Genomic DNA, 17,581 nt, shown 5'->3' with positions numbered 1-17,581 from the left:
TTTTTGACGTAATGTATATTTATTATTATTATTGTTATTATTATTTATTGTCTTATTTACACAAATTTGTTTATATGCAAATTTGGCAAAGCGAACAAAATGATAAATGAATTATGTCAATATTGAGGAGCATATGAACATAAAAATGAAAAATTCTTAATGTTTAAATGAAGGAAGAGAGTGTTTCCGGAATTTTAATTGAGACTTCTGGGCTTTTGAAAACATTTTTTGCGTTACCAGCGGATTTTTTAAAATAAGGATCAGATGTCAAGGGTTTTGTGAAGGCTATTGCTTAGATAACTTTTCTAATTTGAATTAATTTAGTGGAAAAAGTCGACGTTGCATTGGTCGTCATTCTAGGGAACATATCATAGGGAAGAAAAATGGACGAAGTCCCTAGACTCAGTGCTGCTAAGTTCAGGGCTGATCTAACTGATCTGCCAATCTACCTTCTTCATATGTGTGCAGCAAACAATCAGAGTACTTTATTTTGTTGTTATTGTGCACTAGAATAAAACCTCAAGGATGTCTTCGATTTACTCCTGATATCTTCAGGACCTCGAAGAAAGCCAAGAATTCATTAAATCAGAATCATTGTTGTTTATTTGAGATAACCTAGCACTACTTGAAAAAGGGTAAATAAAACTTCACCTTCATCTTCAGTCATCACAATATAACTCCAATTGAATTAAACTATTTCCATAAATTTTTAAATAATTAATGCGATATTTATTGATGGAGTCAATGGAGTTCTAATGAAAGATAATGTCGTTATGAATCAAGAATAAATGAAATTTTAGACTTAAGAATTCCTTGAAAGATGCCAGACACGATGGAGGACGACCTGGGGATGTCAGTTCGCCTGACGAACGACGACTTCCGGAAGTTGCTGATGACCCCCCGAGCGTCAGTTCCTTCATCAACACCAGCCTCGTCGATCCCAGGAACCGCTCGAGATGCCGCAGCAAAAACCGCCCAGACTCCTTCAGTGAGTGGTCCAGATCGGGCTGAGGCTCGACGAAAGAAGAAAAGCTACTACGCGAAGCTGAAGAAGCAGGAGGAAGACAAAATGGCAGAGTTGGCTGAAAAATACAGAGACAGAGCCAGAGAAAGAAGGGATGGGAACAACGGAGATTACCAGGCAGAGGATCCCATGAACAACGCCAACGCCTACAGGGCAGTTGCACCTGACCTCAAATCTGGGATGGATGCTGCTGAGAGGAGGAGACAGATGATCCAGCAGTCGAAATTCCTTGGAGGAGACATGGAGCACACTCACTTGGTGAAGGGTTTGGACTACGCTCTTCTGCAGAAAGTCCGGAGTGAAATAGAGGCCAAAGAGACAGAGCAAGAGCAGGAGATGGAGAAGCTGGCGAAGCCCAAGGAGCCGAAGCCCAAGGAGGAGAAGAAGCCTGAGAAGAAACCGGAGGAGACTCAGTTTAAGACGAAAATTGGTCGAAACATCCACAAGACGATAATGATCATGAAATCTAAAACAGTGGAGAGGAATGAGTTATTTACCCCAGGTAGAATGGCGTACGTTATCGAACTGGATGATGAGAATGCCGAGGTGGATATTCCCACGACGTTAATTCGAAGTAAAGCAGACGTTCCCACAGTGGATACCACTCCCACCCTGACGACTAATGACATTGTGATAAATAAACTGGCGCAAATTCTCTCGTACCTTCGTCAGGGTAACAGACATGGTAAAAAAGGGAAGAAGAATAAGGATGGACGGTCGCGACCCGAGGAGGAGCTCGAGGCGGCTCCTAGAGCACCACCTGATGACAGCATCTACGGGGACATCGGGGAGTATGTGCCCAACGTGGCGAAGAAGGATGCATCCAGGAGGGAGAAGAAGGGCTCGTACTTCACTAAACCAGAACCAAGTGCTGTTGACGACAAGGCCAATGCTCCACAGCTTCCTGCTATCCTCACAGCTGTGATGGAGGCTGGATCCTCAGGACCCAAGAAGGGGGCTTTACTCAATAAATTAGCCGCTGAACCAGAGGGCTACGCCGAGTGCTATCCTGGCCTCGACGAAATGCAGGACGCCATCGACGATTCCGATGATGAAGTAGACTACACGAAGATGGACCTGGGGAACAAGAAGGGACCCATCGGGCGCTGGGACTTTGATACCCCTGAGGAGTACAGCGAGTACATGAATAACAAGGAGGCCCTACCCAAAGCGGCTTTTCAATATGGAGTTAAAATGGCTGATGGCAGGAGAACCAGGAAGTACAATAAGGAGAAAAATGAAAAGGCTGAGCTCGATAGGGAGTGGCAGAAGATCCAGAATATTATGAACAAGAGAAAACCTTCTGGTGGCGGGGATGGGGCGCCTGAGTTCAAGGTGCCTAGGTATTAATTGTCAGAACAATTCAGACATTGCAGTTGTAATATAGGAGTCGGTGGGAAATAAAAGTGAGAGTGAGAATGAGAGGTAATTTGTAGACTTTTGTGAATTCAAATGTCTTGGCACTTTGTCACGATGTACATACAGAAACATTGATTAACTTGTCGAGATAAATCTTTTATTGAAACTCATCTATGTAACAGCTTTACATAAGGTAAATCCTATAATCTATGTACACATAACGAATAATCATCGACTTTCGTTGTTAAATATTTTTTAATTTATTCACTGGTTTTCCTTTTTGTCAATTATCGATCGAAATCAATGAAAATACAACGATTATGCCCTGATTATAATTATTGATGATTCATGATTACTTTAGTTCTTACAACGACGGTTTAAGTTACTTCATGAAGACTAAAATAATTTTGATCTATTAGTTTTGGTTTTGAATTCTCGTGGGTTTAGATCTTTATCGTTTTATAACTAGATTATTTTGGTTTATTATTAAGCGGCACACGTGAGGAACTAGTTTCTCATGGAAAATACTTGAATACCTCGTGAGCTAGCAGATCTGGGCAATAGGCGACGAATTGTGACGATCATAAACTACGGAAATGCACTTTTACTTTCTCACATTATTTTCAAAGTTTAAAAGTATAATCTTATGGAAATTGTACCGTCTGACGTTTTAAACGATTTCACGGAATAACTCAATGCATTGACACAACAAAAAATAAAAATACTAATCCACTAATTGAAGATCATGGACTATTATTTTTTAAACTTTGAAATAACAACTTTTAGTCCCGGGAGACTAAGAAATCTATAACGAAGCGTTAATCATCAACACTAATTACCTTTTGGCACCTTTAGTGTGTAATAATGAAGGTCAGCGTGTTCTTTCAATCTACGATAAAGAGGAAAAGCATTTAATTGGAGTGGGCTGCGGACAACCGATTCCTTTTCATTATTTTCTGAAGTGATCAAGCAGGAAAAAACATTGAATCAGAGGATCCTGCCCCACCACTTCCTCACTCCCACCTTTTTCATTATTCTCAACAAGTTTTATACCTTGAAAACATATAAACGTTTATTTCAGTAGCAAAGAGGTAGAAGGTAACAAGCCAATTCAGCCGACAGGCAGCCTCGAGAAATATCTCCTCGAACGTAGATACCAAAATTTTGATAGATACCTTTTTTGTAGCTGTCATTTATATCATTAAAAAAGATTCCAACAAAAATTTCGCCCCATCCCTTACATTCGGAGATATTCATCGAATAATCACGTAATCAATAATTCAGCTAAATAGTGATATAATTACCTAGATCGATTAATCGCCTCTTCGCTACTGATTTATACCGTGATGTGCCGTTTATTTTTGTTCGAGGGTAGGTGATGGCAATTCCACTCATCACGACGTCTTTGGGGATTACCGCAGGGTCTCTATGATTTATTAAAATTTATTTGATTTTATTCCTTCGATTTCCCTTCATACTGACCCCAGGAAGAGTGTTTCGCTGCTCATGCCGATGAGGACGAGAATAATCAGCATCATGGAGAAGAAGTATACGCGTTCTGCTCCAGATCCCATCGTCTGGGGCTGTCCATCAGCTGAGAAATTCCTACCATAAATGGTGAAGGTCATCAGATCGCTCCTGGGTTTTATCAGGTTGAACTTGAGATTTGTGTGAGTTTTGTTGATGATCTTCATGGCGAAGGAGAAGTCTGTGACGTTCAGAGGTGTGATCTCGTCGTTCTGGGTAATTGGGAGGTAGAGGTTGTTGGGCAATGTCTTGAAGTCTCCGGATATGCTCAGGGAATTGAAGGTTGTCGGGTGGACGAGTATTCCGTTGGTGTCAAAACGGACAGAGCAACTCTCCACGGTCTCGCCGGTGCAGGAAATTAATCCGCAGACCTCGATTCCTCCTGTTCCTTTTCCGGAGAATGAGCGAACGCCGTTGAAAACAGCGAAACGATATCTGGGAATTAATGCCAAGGGAAAAGATCGAACTTTATTGATTCCTTGGTATTCAGAAAAATTGAAATAATGATCGACCCTGACCCGGGGCTCGAGATCATGGAACGAGTATTTCTAATTTTTTGTAATGGGTTTTCATTTTTTTATTTATGTTTTCCATATTCCATTCGTTTTATCGGCTATTTCTATGAAAAATTTTATCAATTTTTATTGAGAGATATTTGATAAAAAAAAGTCAATGCATTTTTTATTTTATTTTAAAAAATAGATATCAATTTACTTTCATCGGGCGCAGGTGCGTCCAGTTGGTAATTAAAATCGCGGGTGACGACGCATGATTTTTTGTGAAAAAAGCGCAAAAGAGTAAATTCATCGTTAAATTAGGGAGTTAATGCCGATATCTTCTCTTCTTTTGATATTTTTGGTAAATTTCTGGAAAACCGTCGCCTGCCGTGAAAAAATCTACCGTTTCAATAATGAAATTAAAATGCTATCTTTAAATTCCAATGGAACTCCGATAGAATTCTTGCAGAATTCGAATGAAAATTAAATATAATATATAGAGAGAAGCGCAAAGTCATTTTACGAAATTTCCCATGGGTCATATTAGCAAGGGATTATTTAGCTGATAATTAGACATGCGGTATGACGCTGCAGAATTTTTCGTGCAATCGGCGCAATAAGTAAATAAAATTTCTCCCTAAAATCCTAATTGAATTCCAATAAAATTCTCACCGATTTCTAATAGAAATTGACGGCAATTTATCAGAGAAAGCGCATGATTTCCTCATCAAATATTTATACGCGATCTTTCTGCAGAAAAGTGCCTATTCAATACCTAATTAAACATGCGAGGTGACTTGCATAATTGTAAAAGGAACCGCTGCAAAAACTAATAAAATCCTTCAAAATAATGTTAATATTTCGGAAAATATAATTTTCAAATGCAAAGTTCCAATCGAAATCAAATACAATTTTCAATTCCTTCTTATCAATTTTTGGTAGTGATTTGAAAAAAAAACAAGTAAAAATTGGAGTTATCGTACGGAAAAATTTCTACAGAATTGGCGAATGGTGTCGATTGAGGAAAAAATGAAAGACTTGTCTTTATTGCGGAAAACTCACCTGTAGTACCGAACATTGGGCTCTTTAATAAGCTCTACATTGTGAGCAGTATCAGCGATAAATTGGCAGCACAATCCATGATCGCAGAGGGTAACATTGGAGGTTCCATTAACAGGTACAAACATCTTAGTGGTATAAGGCAGGAGATAATCACTGATTAGTTTCATCTCTGGGACAGGCTCAGAGCCATTGATAGTGGGTACAGCACTATTGGGTGGAATGACGATACTCCCAGGAGTGATGGATCCTCGGTTACCATCAATGACCTTGGGTACCTGAGCAATAATAAGGGCATTGGTTCGTTTTTCAGGCCAGACCCTCTTGAGAACACCACTCTTGCCAGCGTATATTCCACTGCCTCCGCTGCCAGTCGCTGGGTTATCATATCCAGATGCCAAAAGATTGACATCATTGCTCCAGGACCAGGCGGTCTGGATGGCACTGGAGGTGAGGAAAGGCAGCTCTGAGAACCAGTGGCTGGAGAACAAAATGTCCCGGACCTTTTGCTCACGGATAATTCGGAGTGTCGGTGTCTCGAACAACATGTCGAAGCAGATTATCAGTCCAAATGTAACATCAAAGTCTGTCTTGAATGTCGTCATCTCTGGTTTAGCTGTTCTGTTGAGGGACGATTCACCGAACAAATTGTACTTTCTGTATCTAGCAACAACAGCACCAGACCGATCGAACACAACGTTTGTGTTATAAAGATTGATACCGTCCTTGGAGCATCGTTCACCCGTGCACTTCTCCTTCTCCCTTATGTTCACAGCTATGTACATTTTGAAACGATTTGCTGCGCACGATATGGCCTTCAGGCACTGATGAATAATTATAAAAAAAAAAACAATTTAATTATCGTTATTGATTGTGCTTCGGGGGAGAATTATTGGGGCTGTCGGCTGGAAGGATTGGGGATCGAGGAAGTCGTGGGTTATTTCGGGGACTTTTCGATGGCTCGGTGGTAGTTACCTCCATCACCGGGGTTGACTGGTCGTGACATGGCACTTTTCCCTCCTTTGGGTGTGGAATGAATGAGCTGTGGGGGATGTATTTTTCACGTTCCTCCGGCGGGTATTTCTGATCACCCGTCAGCCCCGTCTCCGGGAAGACGATTATGTCGACGTCCTGCAATAATTTTTTAGACTCCCTAACAACATCTTGAGGGGTACGATATCAATGATGGATATTATTCCATGAATATCGAATAATAAATAAATAAACCAATGAATAATTACAGATTAAAAACTACGGAGTGGATCAATTAACGGTTTAGTTGATGCATGGGGGGAACTGTGTCATCTACGAGGAATTCATGATTAATTATGATAATGAAGGCGAAAGCAGAATTTTATTTTGCTCGCTTTGCTGTTGCGGTGTTGAGGCTATTTTTAAGCAAACTTATCAGGGAAACTGCTTGAGTGTGGTGTAATTTTATTGGAGTGAATTTGCTTACATTCTCACTTGCTGTCTTCAATATTTTAATGAAATTTTTGGCATTCTCATTGGCAATTGCTGTTAAATTTTCTCCAGTCATTACACCATAATACTCGACCGTTGCACCCACGTAGTAAGGACTCGCTGGCGCAGATGCCTGGGAAAATAAGACGGTAACTGTTGAAACGACAACATAAATACGACCTTTTGCAGTTTCATCCCCTCATCAGGAGAGACGTCAGTGACCCACTGAAAATTCCAGGTATCGATTTTTCAAATGCAGTCACCCGGTGCGAAACCTCGGTGAGGCACACCGAGATTCTCCATGTCGCCCGATTGATCAATAATTAAACTATTCGGGGATGCACCAGAGTGAGTAATTATTTTCGAGATTACCTGGAGAGTGAGTCTCGCCGAGGAGAGGACGCCGATGATGCACAATGCGATAATCATTTTGCCAGGACCGCTCAATAAACAGAGATGAGATTTTTCGTCTGGACTCGACTGGAATTTGATAAATGACTTTGAGGAAGATCCGGGTGCGGGGGCTGGCCTTGTGTATATGGAATATATCGAATTGCCGATTGGCAACGAAAAAAAATTGTCTCAGGAACGTCTGAGTGCCGTATGGATCAGTCTACAAACTGATCGGTATAATTTCGCGTTTCTCTAACGAGTGTGCGCGCGGTTATCGTCGATGCTGGGGTACGTAGATAAAGGTGGTTCAACGTATCCGTGGATACTGACGGTGGAGCGAATACTTTGCCCTCACCCCGTTATCCAACTTTTATTCCTGGTGTAGAGGAGGTGGCCTCACCTATACTGCAGCTATACCGAGCACAACCCGATGTCAGATTGACTCGACTATTTTCGCGCATGTGTCCACCGTATCCAGCATCCCCCAAACACCAGGAAAAATTCTTCGTTATTTTTATTTTTTCCTCCCCTTTCACCGTTTTCTTTATTTTTTCTGGTATTCATATTTTCTCAGCTTGCACTCGTTTCGTACGTGGAATTTCATTGCGTAATTATTAATATAAACATATATTAACAAAAAAATATTGATTTACAATTGTATTTGTTGAACGAGTGGTATTCGATGGAATATTGTGCGTGAACCGGAAATGGAAATTTCGTTTGTAGATTTCAGTGGCTTTCGGACTTGAAAACAAAAATCGGCAGTCGGTAGAGCTATGATTACGAGTTTTTGAGGATTACCTCGGGATGTAAGAGAGATACCGGAATTTTGTAGGGAGCTTTTTTGTAGGGCTTGGTATGGGCTATAAGAAAGGTTCAGAGGATGATTTCGGTATTTCTTTTAGTTTCGAAGATATTCCTCGAAAAACGAGATAAGTGGGGATCAGTCGAGGTGTTGCACTTCACCTGTTCGATACTCGATTTATTTCTGTTTTATTCTGTTTTATTTCGTTATTTCGGGCACGCCACAAATTTTTAAAACAGTAGTTGTTGTTTTTGGCACAGATATGAAGTCTTCTGAGTATTCAATTACATCTGGAGCTCGAAAAGCGCTTACTCTGGGAAAACACTCAGACAAATCATGAGACTCGTTATCAGATTTTATCAGCAAAAGTGCAAACTACACTCGGGTTAATCCTCACTAAAACTGCAGTTTCACTCATTTAATCCGATGATTGGCAAATTATTGCTTATCTATTGTAGGAGGTGTGTTTAATCGATAACGTCAAGTGACAATTATCGGCGGAAGGGAGAGGATAATGCATTTGATTTCGTGAGGACAGATATGTAATTTATTTATCATGCGGAAACGTCAATGACGAGAATAAATAAGTTACCACTCGAATATTCAAATTTCTCAATGAATTCAATACAAAAATACTCTAATTACCGATGGATATTGATTGATAGTGATCGTTTGAGCCATTAGATTTCGAATATTTCGTCGATTTAGCGGATAAATGATGTTATGATCGAAATGGAAGATTTTTGGCGGTTTAATTCCACCGGCACGTGCACCACCGATAGTCAATCATATTGGTGAACCAATAGGAATGATTGAAATGTTGAAAGCACGCGCCTGTCACTTGCGCAATGTCGAATTACACTCGGTGAATCCCCCGAAATATTCCGTATCATTTGACCCGAGACATTCGACCCGATTACCGGCTCAAACTCGTTCAGGATGGAATAAGTAACGATGATCTCTGACCCAATTAGCAACAGCAACTGGACTAACTGGATTTCACTGGTATTCGGAATCTGATGATAACGAGATCAATCGGTTTCTTTAGAATTGCAGCATACCAAATGACTTTGTCATTTTATCGCTCTTACGAATTACATAATTGAAATATTCCATTTTTTAAATTATTTTATTCAATCATTATTTTAGTCAATTACTTCACCAAAATATTTAGGAATAGGAACATAATAATACTATAATATTTCCTGACAATTAGCATTTGCCTTCTCAATTAACTTTTCAGTTAATCACATTTTTTCAACTTGCGCATTAATTATTATTATTGTATGCATGTATAACATGTATTGAATATATATTCAAACCGTATTATAATATTTTATGAAACTAATTATTTGCGTTTTCAATGATTAATTTTTTGTTGCTAAAGCCCGAAATTCAGAGCAATCAATCAGAATGAATCATAAGATCGTAATTATTCTACCAATCACTGATGCACGTTAATTTAGGAAATCTTTTCTATTTTTCGCTTGAAAGGATTGATTAAATGGTGAAGAGGAAAAATGAATGATAAAAATAAGATGACGTGAAATAAATATAATTGCAGCATCGAGTGTTGACAGAACGATTTCTTCTCGTTCGATAAAATGAAGGAGATAACAGAATTCCCATCAATGATTCTCCCAAGATGTATCTGAAATAAAATTAGAAGAGGAAAAGAATATCGAGAGGTCCTGACCCTCTCTTGTGATACCAAGTGCCTTATATAAAGTACAGTCGCTCCAACTTCTAGTTCAGTAAACTTTCAGTTTGTCCGGAGAAACCGGTCGATAGACCTAGAACACGTACCCGTTAGTACCACTACACCAGGAGTTCCTCCATTGTACCTTCAGATGCTAGCAACACGTTTTTTATATCAACCAAAACGTGGCTTTGCCCTGTCATCAGTGAGTCATTGAATAAATAAAAATCCTCATTACAATTTCGATCAGTGACTAACTCACGTGAATAATTCTACTGCAATTATTCCATTCGCCTTGGACTCGTTGAACTCATGGAAACAATTTCCCTGGAAAAAATTTCCCTCGTAGAAAACACTCTAATTGGAATTAATTCACCTGAATGAATTGAGTTTGGTGTAATGAATTCCTTTGAACAAGTTCATTAGCAATAGTTCATTAGCGATAATTTAATCCTGGTGTATTGGTTTATCTATTTGCAGCACTAGGACAGCAAAAAGTAGTTATCCTGCACTTTAAATAATTAGTTAGGTATGTAGTTAATTATCATGATTTTATCCGCATGCACTCCTCGCTGGATTCAATCCAATTTGCAACAGCTGTCGTTGTGACTCAATTCGATTCTTCGGGTTGGGGATGGTTCGATGGCTTTTATTGATTGATCATTCATTCCAATTCAGGTGGCAATGGCCCAACTCAAAGTGGCTATTATCGGCCAGAGTAATTTTGCAGCTGAAGTTTATAAACTTCTGAAGCAAGATGGGCATCATATCACCGGTGTTTTCACTGTTCCTGATAAATCCAGTCGAGAGGATCCCCTCGGCAAGTTTTTTATTATTATAATATCATCAATCAATGATTTTTAACAGAGAATTCAGCTAGTGGATTAATTTGTCTGATGCAATCGTGAATTCCATGAGAGATGGCAAACACGGGTGTCATGTAGAAAAAATAATTATCTTTGCTTTATCTTCAGCTGCAACTGCTAAAGCTGATAACACCCCGGTCTTCAAGGTCAAGGCTTGGCGGAGTAAGGGCCAAACTCTTCCTGAGATTCTCGATCTCTACAAGAGCATCGAAGTGGATCTCAATGTTCTCCCCTTCTGCACTCAGTTCATCCCGATGGAAGTTATCGATCATCCAAAACACAGGAGCATCTGCTACCACCCATCGATATTACCTAGGCATCGGGGTGCCAGCTCTATCAGCTGGTACGTTCGCTTTATCTCAGAAGAGAAAGGCTACATTTTTTTTATTTATTTTCCAACGGGGTATCTAATTGCCCGTTTCCTCGTGAACAGAACCAGTTTTACCCGATGGAAAACAGGCATTTTATTCCAGTTTTTTTTTTCGTTGGTCTAGTTTTCGTTTGGAAGATATTTATTTAATTATATATTCTGTTATCGAAAACAATCAATTAAATGAATCACCAATTCAATTCAATCCTTTCTATTTTTTGAATGAATGAAACAATTGGAATGATTTGTTTTAAAAAATATTAAAATACTTGCAGGACATTAATAGAGGGTGACAAAGAGGCGGGACTTTCGATTTTCTGGGCGGACGACGGCCTGGACACTGGTCCTATTCTCCTCCAGAAGAAGTGTCCAGTTGAGCCGCACGACACCCTGGACAGCCTTTACAACAACTTCCTGTATCCAGAGGGTATTAAATCGATGGCAGAGGCAGTGAGTCTGGTGGCATGTGGAAAAGCGCCGAAGATTCCTCAACCCGAAGAAGGCGCGACGTACGAGCCAATCCTGACGAAGAAGGAGCTGCAGAGGGTGAACCTGGGAAAATCAGCAGATCAGGTTCACAATTTTATCAGGGGCTTGGACAGCTCCCCGGGTGCATGGACGCTCATAAACAGCGAAGAAGTTAAACTCTACGGTTCGACGATCTGGACGTCAGGAAAGCCCGAGGGCGAGACTGTTGACGTCGACGGACACCAGGGAATCGTCCACGAGGGGGGACTGGTGATCGGCGTTAATCAGGGGTTCGTCAACGTGGAGAAGCTCAAAGTGGGGAGCAGGACGATTCGCGCTGGGAATTTCGGAAAAGCCGACGAGGGGTTCACTAGTGTAGAATTTACTGAGGAGGAGAAGGAATCCGTCGACGTCCTGAAGGAGATCTGGGGGAGCATTCTGAACGTCGACGTGGAAGATGACACGGATTTTTTCGCGTGTGGGGGAGGTTCCATGGACGTTGTAAGGCTTGTGGAAGAGATAAAAGACCGCCTCAACATTACGATTCAAAATATCGACGTCTTCATGACCCCAGTATTCCTCCCGTTCGCCTCGGCGACGATCCTGACAGGCCGAGGGGCATTAGCGGCCTCGGAGATCATATATGACGCAGTGGAACTTCGAGCGAACAATCTGGACCTCAAGTTTCCACGGCAATTGTTTATCAATGGTAAATTTGTAGACGGTCGAGGGGCGAAAATCCCATCGATCAATCCCCACGATGAGAACGTCATCTGCGAGGTGGAGAGTGGGTCTCCAGAGGATGTGGACCTTGCAGTGCAAGCGGCAAAAAGGGCACACGAAGAGGGAGAGTGGAGTAAAATAAGTGCGAGGGAACGAGGAGCTCTGCTTTTCAAACTGGCTGACCTCATGGAACAGCATAAATCAGAGCTCGCGACAATCGAGAGTATCGATTCAGGGGCGGTCTACACCCTAGCTCTCAAGACCCACGTGGGAATGTCCATCGAGACCTGGAGATACTTCGCTGGTTGGTGCGATAAAATCCAGGGCTCTACCATCCCCATAAGTCACGCACGCCCCAATCGAAATCTCACGTTCACCAGGAAGGAATCAATCGGGGTTGTTGGTCTCGTCACCCCCTGGAACTACCCCCTGATGATGCTCTCCTGGAAAATGGCGGCATGCCTCGCAGCAGGCAACACTGTGGTGATGAAGCCAGCGCAGGCATCACCCCTGACAGCTCTGAAATTCGCTGAGCTCTCGGTGAAGGCTGGAATACCTCCTGGAGTCATCAACATCGTTCCCGGCAATGGCAGTATCACGGGCAATGCAATAGTTCAGCATCCGTTGATCAGGAAACTCGGGTTCACTGGCTCCACTGAGATTGGTCAAACAATAATGAGGGATTGCGCTTCGAATTTGAAAAAAGTGAGTTTGGAGCTCGGGGGAAAGTCTCCCCTCGTCATCTTCGAGGATTCGGAGCTTCAGCAGGCGGTTCGAATAGCTATGGGGGGAGTTTTTTTCAATAAGGGAGAGAATTGCATCGCGGCGGGGAGAATTTTTGTGGAGGAGAGCATACATGATGAGTTTGTCGACAGAGTTGTGGCGGAAGTGAGAAAAATCAAGATTGGTGATCCCCTCGACAGATCGATCTCCCACGGACCGCAGAATCATCGGCAGCATCTTGAGAAATTACTGCGGTTTGTTGATACTGGGGTCAGCGAGGGAGCCAAGTTGGTTTGTGGAGGGAAGAGGGTTGAGAGGCCTGGGTGGTACTTCGAACCCACTGTTCTCACGAATGTCGAGGACCACATGTTTGTGGCTATCGAGGAGTCCTTCGGTCCTATCATGATCATCTCCAAGTTCAATGGGAAGAATGTCGATGGATTGATTAAGAGAGCAAATGCCACTGAGTTTGGTCTCGCCTCTGGTGTCCTCACGAGGGATATCAGCAAGGCCTTGAGGTTTGCTGAAAGAATCGAGGCTGGAACTGTTTTTATCAATACTTACAATAAGACAGACGTCGCTGCACCCTTCGGGGGATTCAAAAGGTCTGGATTCGGCAAGGACTTGGGACAGGAGGCGCTCAATGAGTATTTGAAGACTAAGACCATCACTGTTGAGTACTGATAGACATTTTTCAGGGGTTTTCCTCTTTTCGGGAAGTTCGTGGACTGTAGGAGATGCACATTCATCGGTGGTTACTCATTCCGTGGTGCGGTTTGTATCATCATTATTAATAAAATGTATTTATGAAGTTCGTGTGTGTTCTTTACTCCCACGCCTCTGGATTCTAATACTCCGATTTTTTACGACTTTCGGGACGTCGTGCACATTCCCATATGGCTTCGACCGTTTTTTATCCCCTGGGGATACGCCAAATGTCGTTATGGGTTTACACGACGTTGGGGAGATTGCGGAGTTGAGGAAATGGGGCTGTTTTCTTACGATTTTAACATGGAATTTGTTCTTTACGTTGCAAGACCTGGTACTATACGATTTTATATTAGTTTTCCCCAACTCTGCGAGAAAATAATTGAGCCACACAATTGTATAAGGAAATTTATGTTTTTTTTTTAAATCAATTTTACAAAAGTTTAGAAACAAATGATTATGGCTTTGATGTGGAAATCCAAGAAGTTTTGCGAATATTTAAAAATGGTGTTGATATAAAAAAACGAGGTTTAATAAATTATGGAGGAAAAAAGAGTGTGAAAAAGTGATATCAAGCAACATCTCTCCACTTCCTCTTCACGTAACTTATCGCATGTCCCCGGGTCGCCAAGTGTCACAGATTATCAGTTTACGATTGGAAAAAATTTCGATAGCTTCCCATAGAAAAATGTATTTATAGGATATTTTTTCGTCTTTGTACGAAAGCCTGGGGTAAATCGGCATCTTGATGGGTTCTCACGTACAGAGGGGTGAATTGGGACCACAAAAGGGGCTAATTTGTGCGAGGGGACGGTGAAGATTGAAAGGCTCGTTTATTTTCTTCCTGCACTGACATGACAGTTCTTTGGTATTATCGAGAATTTGAAATTGAGCAGCGGTCTATCATGAAGCTTTAGGCCAACATCCAATGTGACGTCTTGACATTGAATATCGAAATCGAAGTGGTTGACGTCATCTCCGGGGATCAAGTCGTTGGGATCATCACTCTGGAATTGAATTTATCAGTAGAGTTCAAGTCACGAGTTGTAAGAAAATCAATCGTGGCCTTTAAACCTATCTTTCTCCACATTCCACAGGAACTCCTAGGAATTTCTTCAGTGCATTCACTACTGTGGCATTCTGGGTGCTTACGTTGTAGGAACAGAACAGAACGTCAGTTTCATGAGCCAGGACTTGGCCGATGTCATCGATAATTGTGTAATCCACCTTCACAGAATTCATTCATTTAATAGAGTCAGGCAAATAATTGTCTTGCAAGAAATTAATTGTTGGGGAAATTACTTGCCGAACTTTAGATTACAATGGGAATAATTATGTGCCATTAAATCATTTTCCATTGCTAATAAAAATATAAATAAAGATAAAAAAAAAAAATTTATTAAGTATCAGTGAAGAAATCCGAATTATCTGGTTATTAAGTAACGAAGAGGGTGAAATCTATTTAGCGGGTGATTAGTTTTTGTGGAATAGCTTGGGATCTAAGAGGGATAGCAAAATTTTTGTAAAGACATAGAGTGAAATGAACGGTCGAAGATTCCCGAAAGATCATCCGGGGATAATTTCTTCATGTAATTCCGGTGATAAAAAATCTCGAGAGACTGAAGAATAAAAGAAATACTTGCATAATGCGGAGTTTTATGCCTTGAGGGACGAGAGGTTGACGGTTCCTCTTAATTCGACGAGTAACACGCATGTCAACAATAAAAAAAATCCCGAAGCTCTACTTGTGGACGAGGAACCCGTGTTTGCCCCGAGCCTACTTAGCATATTCATCATGAACAGGAAATGCAAATTTCTCCTGCCCCGAGCCCAACTGCCCTGTCTCGACGCTTCGGGACACTGCCCTTTGAACCTTTCACTAGTTTTTTTTTCTTCACTTTTCAAATACGTGGGGACGAAAAGGCAAAACAAAAATATTTTTAAGTCCCGACAACACCAGAAGGACAATCAAAAACGAAAAAACAAAGGAGTCGGGCAAACCGCTATTTGTCATTCAATTGCATTCAAAAATCATTTCACAACATTTAAGGAATTATTGCGGATGTCTTCTCATTTTTCGATTTTTTTGTTCAAATTTGTCAGAAATACCGTTGATAAGATTGAAAAATTACATTATGTCACACGAATTTTCCTACGTTTTCCATAAACTTTTACAAATTGACGGAAGTTTAGCAAAAATTTAGAAAAATAGACGCCTACTACGAAAATTTGTGAATCATTGAATAATGATAAAAGCAAAAAAAACATATATTTTTTCAGCACAATCTAATTCGCAGTTTCCCAGAAATTCACAAAAAAATATAAAACATTAATCATTAATATTAAATTGCGGATAAAATGGGGAGTGAAAACGATGAAAAATCAAATAATGGTAATAAAAAATAGTAAAATACAATAATAATTTCGTAAAAATAGGAGAAGTTGTTAGAATACTCTTGTTTACCATCAAAATCAGCTGGAAAGTGGCTGTTCCAGAAATGACAACAAAAGACCCCCTGAAATATGAATTTTCCGGACCCCGCGCCCCAGGAAGCTGCGGCCCTCGATGGAAAAGCGTTCGTCACATGTGTGAAAGAAAACAGGGGGATATGAAGGGCCTGGGGGGTGAGGCACCACGTGTTGGTTGTTGTCCCTCTCTGGCCCCCTCCCCGGACACCCCTGGTGAGTCCCCATCATCGGTTGTCCCCAGAATAATTTTCAGTTTCGTCTCAGCCACCAGCCACGCACGATCATCATGTGTCAACTCCACAATTTCGCGCCAATTTTTTTATCTATTCCAATCAATCCCTCCTCCTCCCAGACATTTTTCCACGTTCATAAAGTGTAATTCATTCATGGACAGCCCCTTGTGCTGCAGCAGTAACAGATATTACGGACATAATCGGGAGTGCATTGGAAATTTCAATTGAATCTGTGATAATTTCAATGTACGTAGTACTCGAGATTTTGAAATAGCTGGTGCGTGTAATCATATGGTTTTCTGCTAACTAAAAGACCGGGGGCCCCCTGGGGTTTGATTCCACGGGGAAGGGGTCCGGAAGGGAGGGGGACTGAAACGAGTACAGAATCGCAGAACACGGAGTTCTACATCCGTATTTGTCTCGTTTTTTCTGTAATTGAATCATCAGCAAACAGTTTCCCAAGTTCATCCCAGTCATTAATCTTTGACCGGGGGAATCGTTAACGCTCAATTGATCCAGTGATTACCCAAAGTGAATGTCAGTTATTTGAGGAATTTGATAAGTTCCTTTTGTGTCGTATTTGAGATAATTCGGCTTTATTTAATGCAGTTGGTTTTTCAGAAGGGGCAGATGCACACTTGGTGTGTATAGCTAATCCCAAGTGTATCCCCCCCTCCCAGATGTTGGTAATGTTATTTGTCAGGCCCCTGAAGTCTTTCAGGTATAGAAGGGCCAGAGGGGAAAAATAAAAGAGCATGAGTATGGGACAGAGCAATCCAATTTATCCCTGACGTTTTAACGAAGGTGAGGATTACTTGCTCCGAGTCCAAGTGTGTCAAGAGTCAGTTCAAGATCTTTTCACGTGTTACTTCACTCCCATACAAGTACTTCACCCGATTTCCCTCGTTTTTCTTGAATTCCGTATGGATAAATGGACGCGAAGGTCGAGTGCGTCAAGTCTTTTAAGGACATTCGAGTATTTTACTGAGCAATTTGATTCGTTCATTAGCGATTACCAATTTTTAAAGGAAAACCCAGGCATCTAGTTGCTCCAAATTTTCGGAGAATTAATGTCTAAATATTGAGAACTTTCCTTGCCTCTGTGAGTGAAAGATTATCGATACAGTGTTTCGATATCTCGGTCAAATGACCACCCCTTCCTGTTTCCGCTTGTTAATCTCAGCCGCAGCATCC

At 41.2% G+C, this 17,581-nt stretch overlaps 3 protein-coding genes across 9 annotated transcripts; 2 read left to right on the top strand and 1 right to left on the bottom strand.

Moving 5' to 3' along the window:
• Positions 1 to 421: 421 nt before the first annotated feature.
• Positions 422 to 2,677, top strand: beag (IC cytokine homolog beag). 2 transcript variants are annotated; one of them, XM_011308459.1, is made up of 2 exons: positions 422 to 635; positions 821 to 2,677. In XM_011308459.1, exon 2 carries the CDS (start codon positions 821 to 823, stop codon positions 2,372 to 2,374), a length of 1,554 nt encoding a protein of 517 aa, XP_011306761.1. In that variant the 5' UTR covers positions 422 to 635; the 3' UTR covers positions 2,375 to 2,677. The 2 variants fall into 2 exon arrangements, with proteins under 2 accessions (XP_011306761.1, XP_011306760.1); XM_011308458.1 differs by having other exon boundaries at positions 801 to 2,677.
• A 163-nt stretch (positions 2,678 to 2,840) lies between these two features.
• Positions 2,841 to 8,431, bottom strand: LOC105268691 (vanin-like protein 3). Of its 4 annotated transcripts, none has more exons than XM_011308461.1 (7): positions 8,290 to 8,431; positions 7,303 to 7,410; positions 6,926 to 7,063; positions 6,442 to 6,597; positions 5,470 to 6,290; positions 3,866 to 4,345; positions 2,841 to 3,809 (listed from the first exon to the last, which is right to left on the bottom strand). In XM_011308461.1, exons 2-7 carry the CDS (start codon positions 7,357 to 7,359, stop codon positions 3,668 to 3,670), a joined length of 1,794 nt encoding a protein of 597 aa, XP_011306763.1. In that variant the 5' UTR covers positions 7,360 to 7,410; positions 8,290 to 8,431; the 3' UTR covers positions 2,841 to 3,667. The 4 variants fall into 4 exon arrangements, with proteins under 4 accessions (XP_011306763.1, XP_011306764.1, XP_011306765.1 ...); XM_011308462.1 differs by lacking the exon at positions 8,290 to 8,431 and adding an exon at positions 8,125 to 8,278; XM_011308463.1 differs by lacking the exon at positions 8,290 to 8,431 and adding an exon at positions 7,977 to 8,117.
• Positions 8,432 to 9,872: 1,441 nt separating this feature from the next.
• LOC105268688 (mitochondrial 10-formyltetrahydrofolate dehydrogenase) lies at positions 9,873 to 13,788 on the top strand. 3 transcript variants are annotated; one of them, XM_011308456.1, is made up of 5 exons: positions 9,941 to 10,032; positions 10,308 to 10,356; positions 10,506 to 10,647; positions 10,802 to 11,036; positions 11,339 to 13,788. In XM_011308456.1, exons 3-5 carry the CDS (start codon positions 10,512 to 10,514, stop codon positions 13,659 to 13,661), a joined length of 2,694 nt encoding a protein of 897 aa, XP_011306758.1. In that variant the 5' UTR covers positions 9,941 to 10,032; positions 10,308 to 10,356; positions 10,506 to 10,511; the 3' UTR covers positions 13,662 to 13,788. The 3 variants fall into 3 exon arrangements, with proteins under 3 accessions (XP_011306757.1, XP_011306758.1, XP_011306759.1); XM_011308457.1 differs by lacking the exon at positions 9,941 to 10,032 and adding an exon at positions 10,039 to 10,223; XM_011308455.1 differs by lacking the exon at positions 10,308 to 10,356 and having other exon boundaries at positions 9,873 to 10,032.
• Positions 13,789 to 17,581: the final 3,793 nt, after the last annotated feature.

This window comes from Fopius arisanus, unplaced genomic scaffold (genome assembly GCF_000806365.1).
Source record: "Fopius arisanus strain USDA-PBARC FA_bdor unplaced genomic scaffold, ASM80636v1 scaffold00060, whole genome shotgun sequence".
Classification (NCBI taxonomy): Eukaryota; Metazoa; Arthropoda; class Insecta; order Hymenoptera; family Braconidae; genus Fopius; species Fopius arisanus.
Note: the sequence above shows the minus strand (reverse complement) of the source record. Positions and strands in the feature narration are given on the sequence as shown.

What these genes read in the sequence shown, in the direction of transcription:
- LOC105268691 (XM_011308461.1), bottom strand. Translation starts at nt 7,359, where the DNA reads ATGATTATCGCATTGTGCATCATCGGCGTCCTCTCCTCGGCGAGACTC. An exon ending in CGGCGAGACTCACTCTCCAG is followed by an intron (nt 7,064 to 7,302) that starts GTAATCTCGAAA and finishes TTATTTTCCCAG; the next exon opens with GCATCTGCGCCAGCGAGTCC. An exon ending in AGTCAACCCCGGTGATGGAG is followed by an intron (nt 6,291 to 6,441) that starts GTAACTACCACC and finishes ATTATTCATCAG; the next exon opens with TGCCTGAAGGCCATATCGTG.
- LOC105268688 (XM_011308455.1), top strand. Translation starts at nt 9,979, where the DNA reads ATGCTAGCAACACGTTTTTTATATCAACCAAAACGTGGCTTTGCCCTG. An exon ending in CAGTCGAGAGGATCCCCTCG is followed by an intron (nt 10,648 to 10,801) that starts GCAAGTTTTTTA and finishes CTTTATCTTCAG; the next exon opens with CTGCAACTGCTAAAGCTGAT. An exon ending in GGTGCCAGCTCTATCAGCTG is followed by an intron (nt 11,037 to 11,338) that starts GTACGTTCGCTT and finishes AAATACTTGCAG; the next exon opens with GACATTAATAGAGGGTGACA.
- beag (XM_011308459.1), top strand. Translation starts at nt 821, where the DNA reads ATGCCAGACACGATGGAGGACGACCTGGGGATGTCAGTTCGCCTGACG.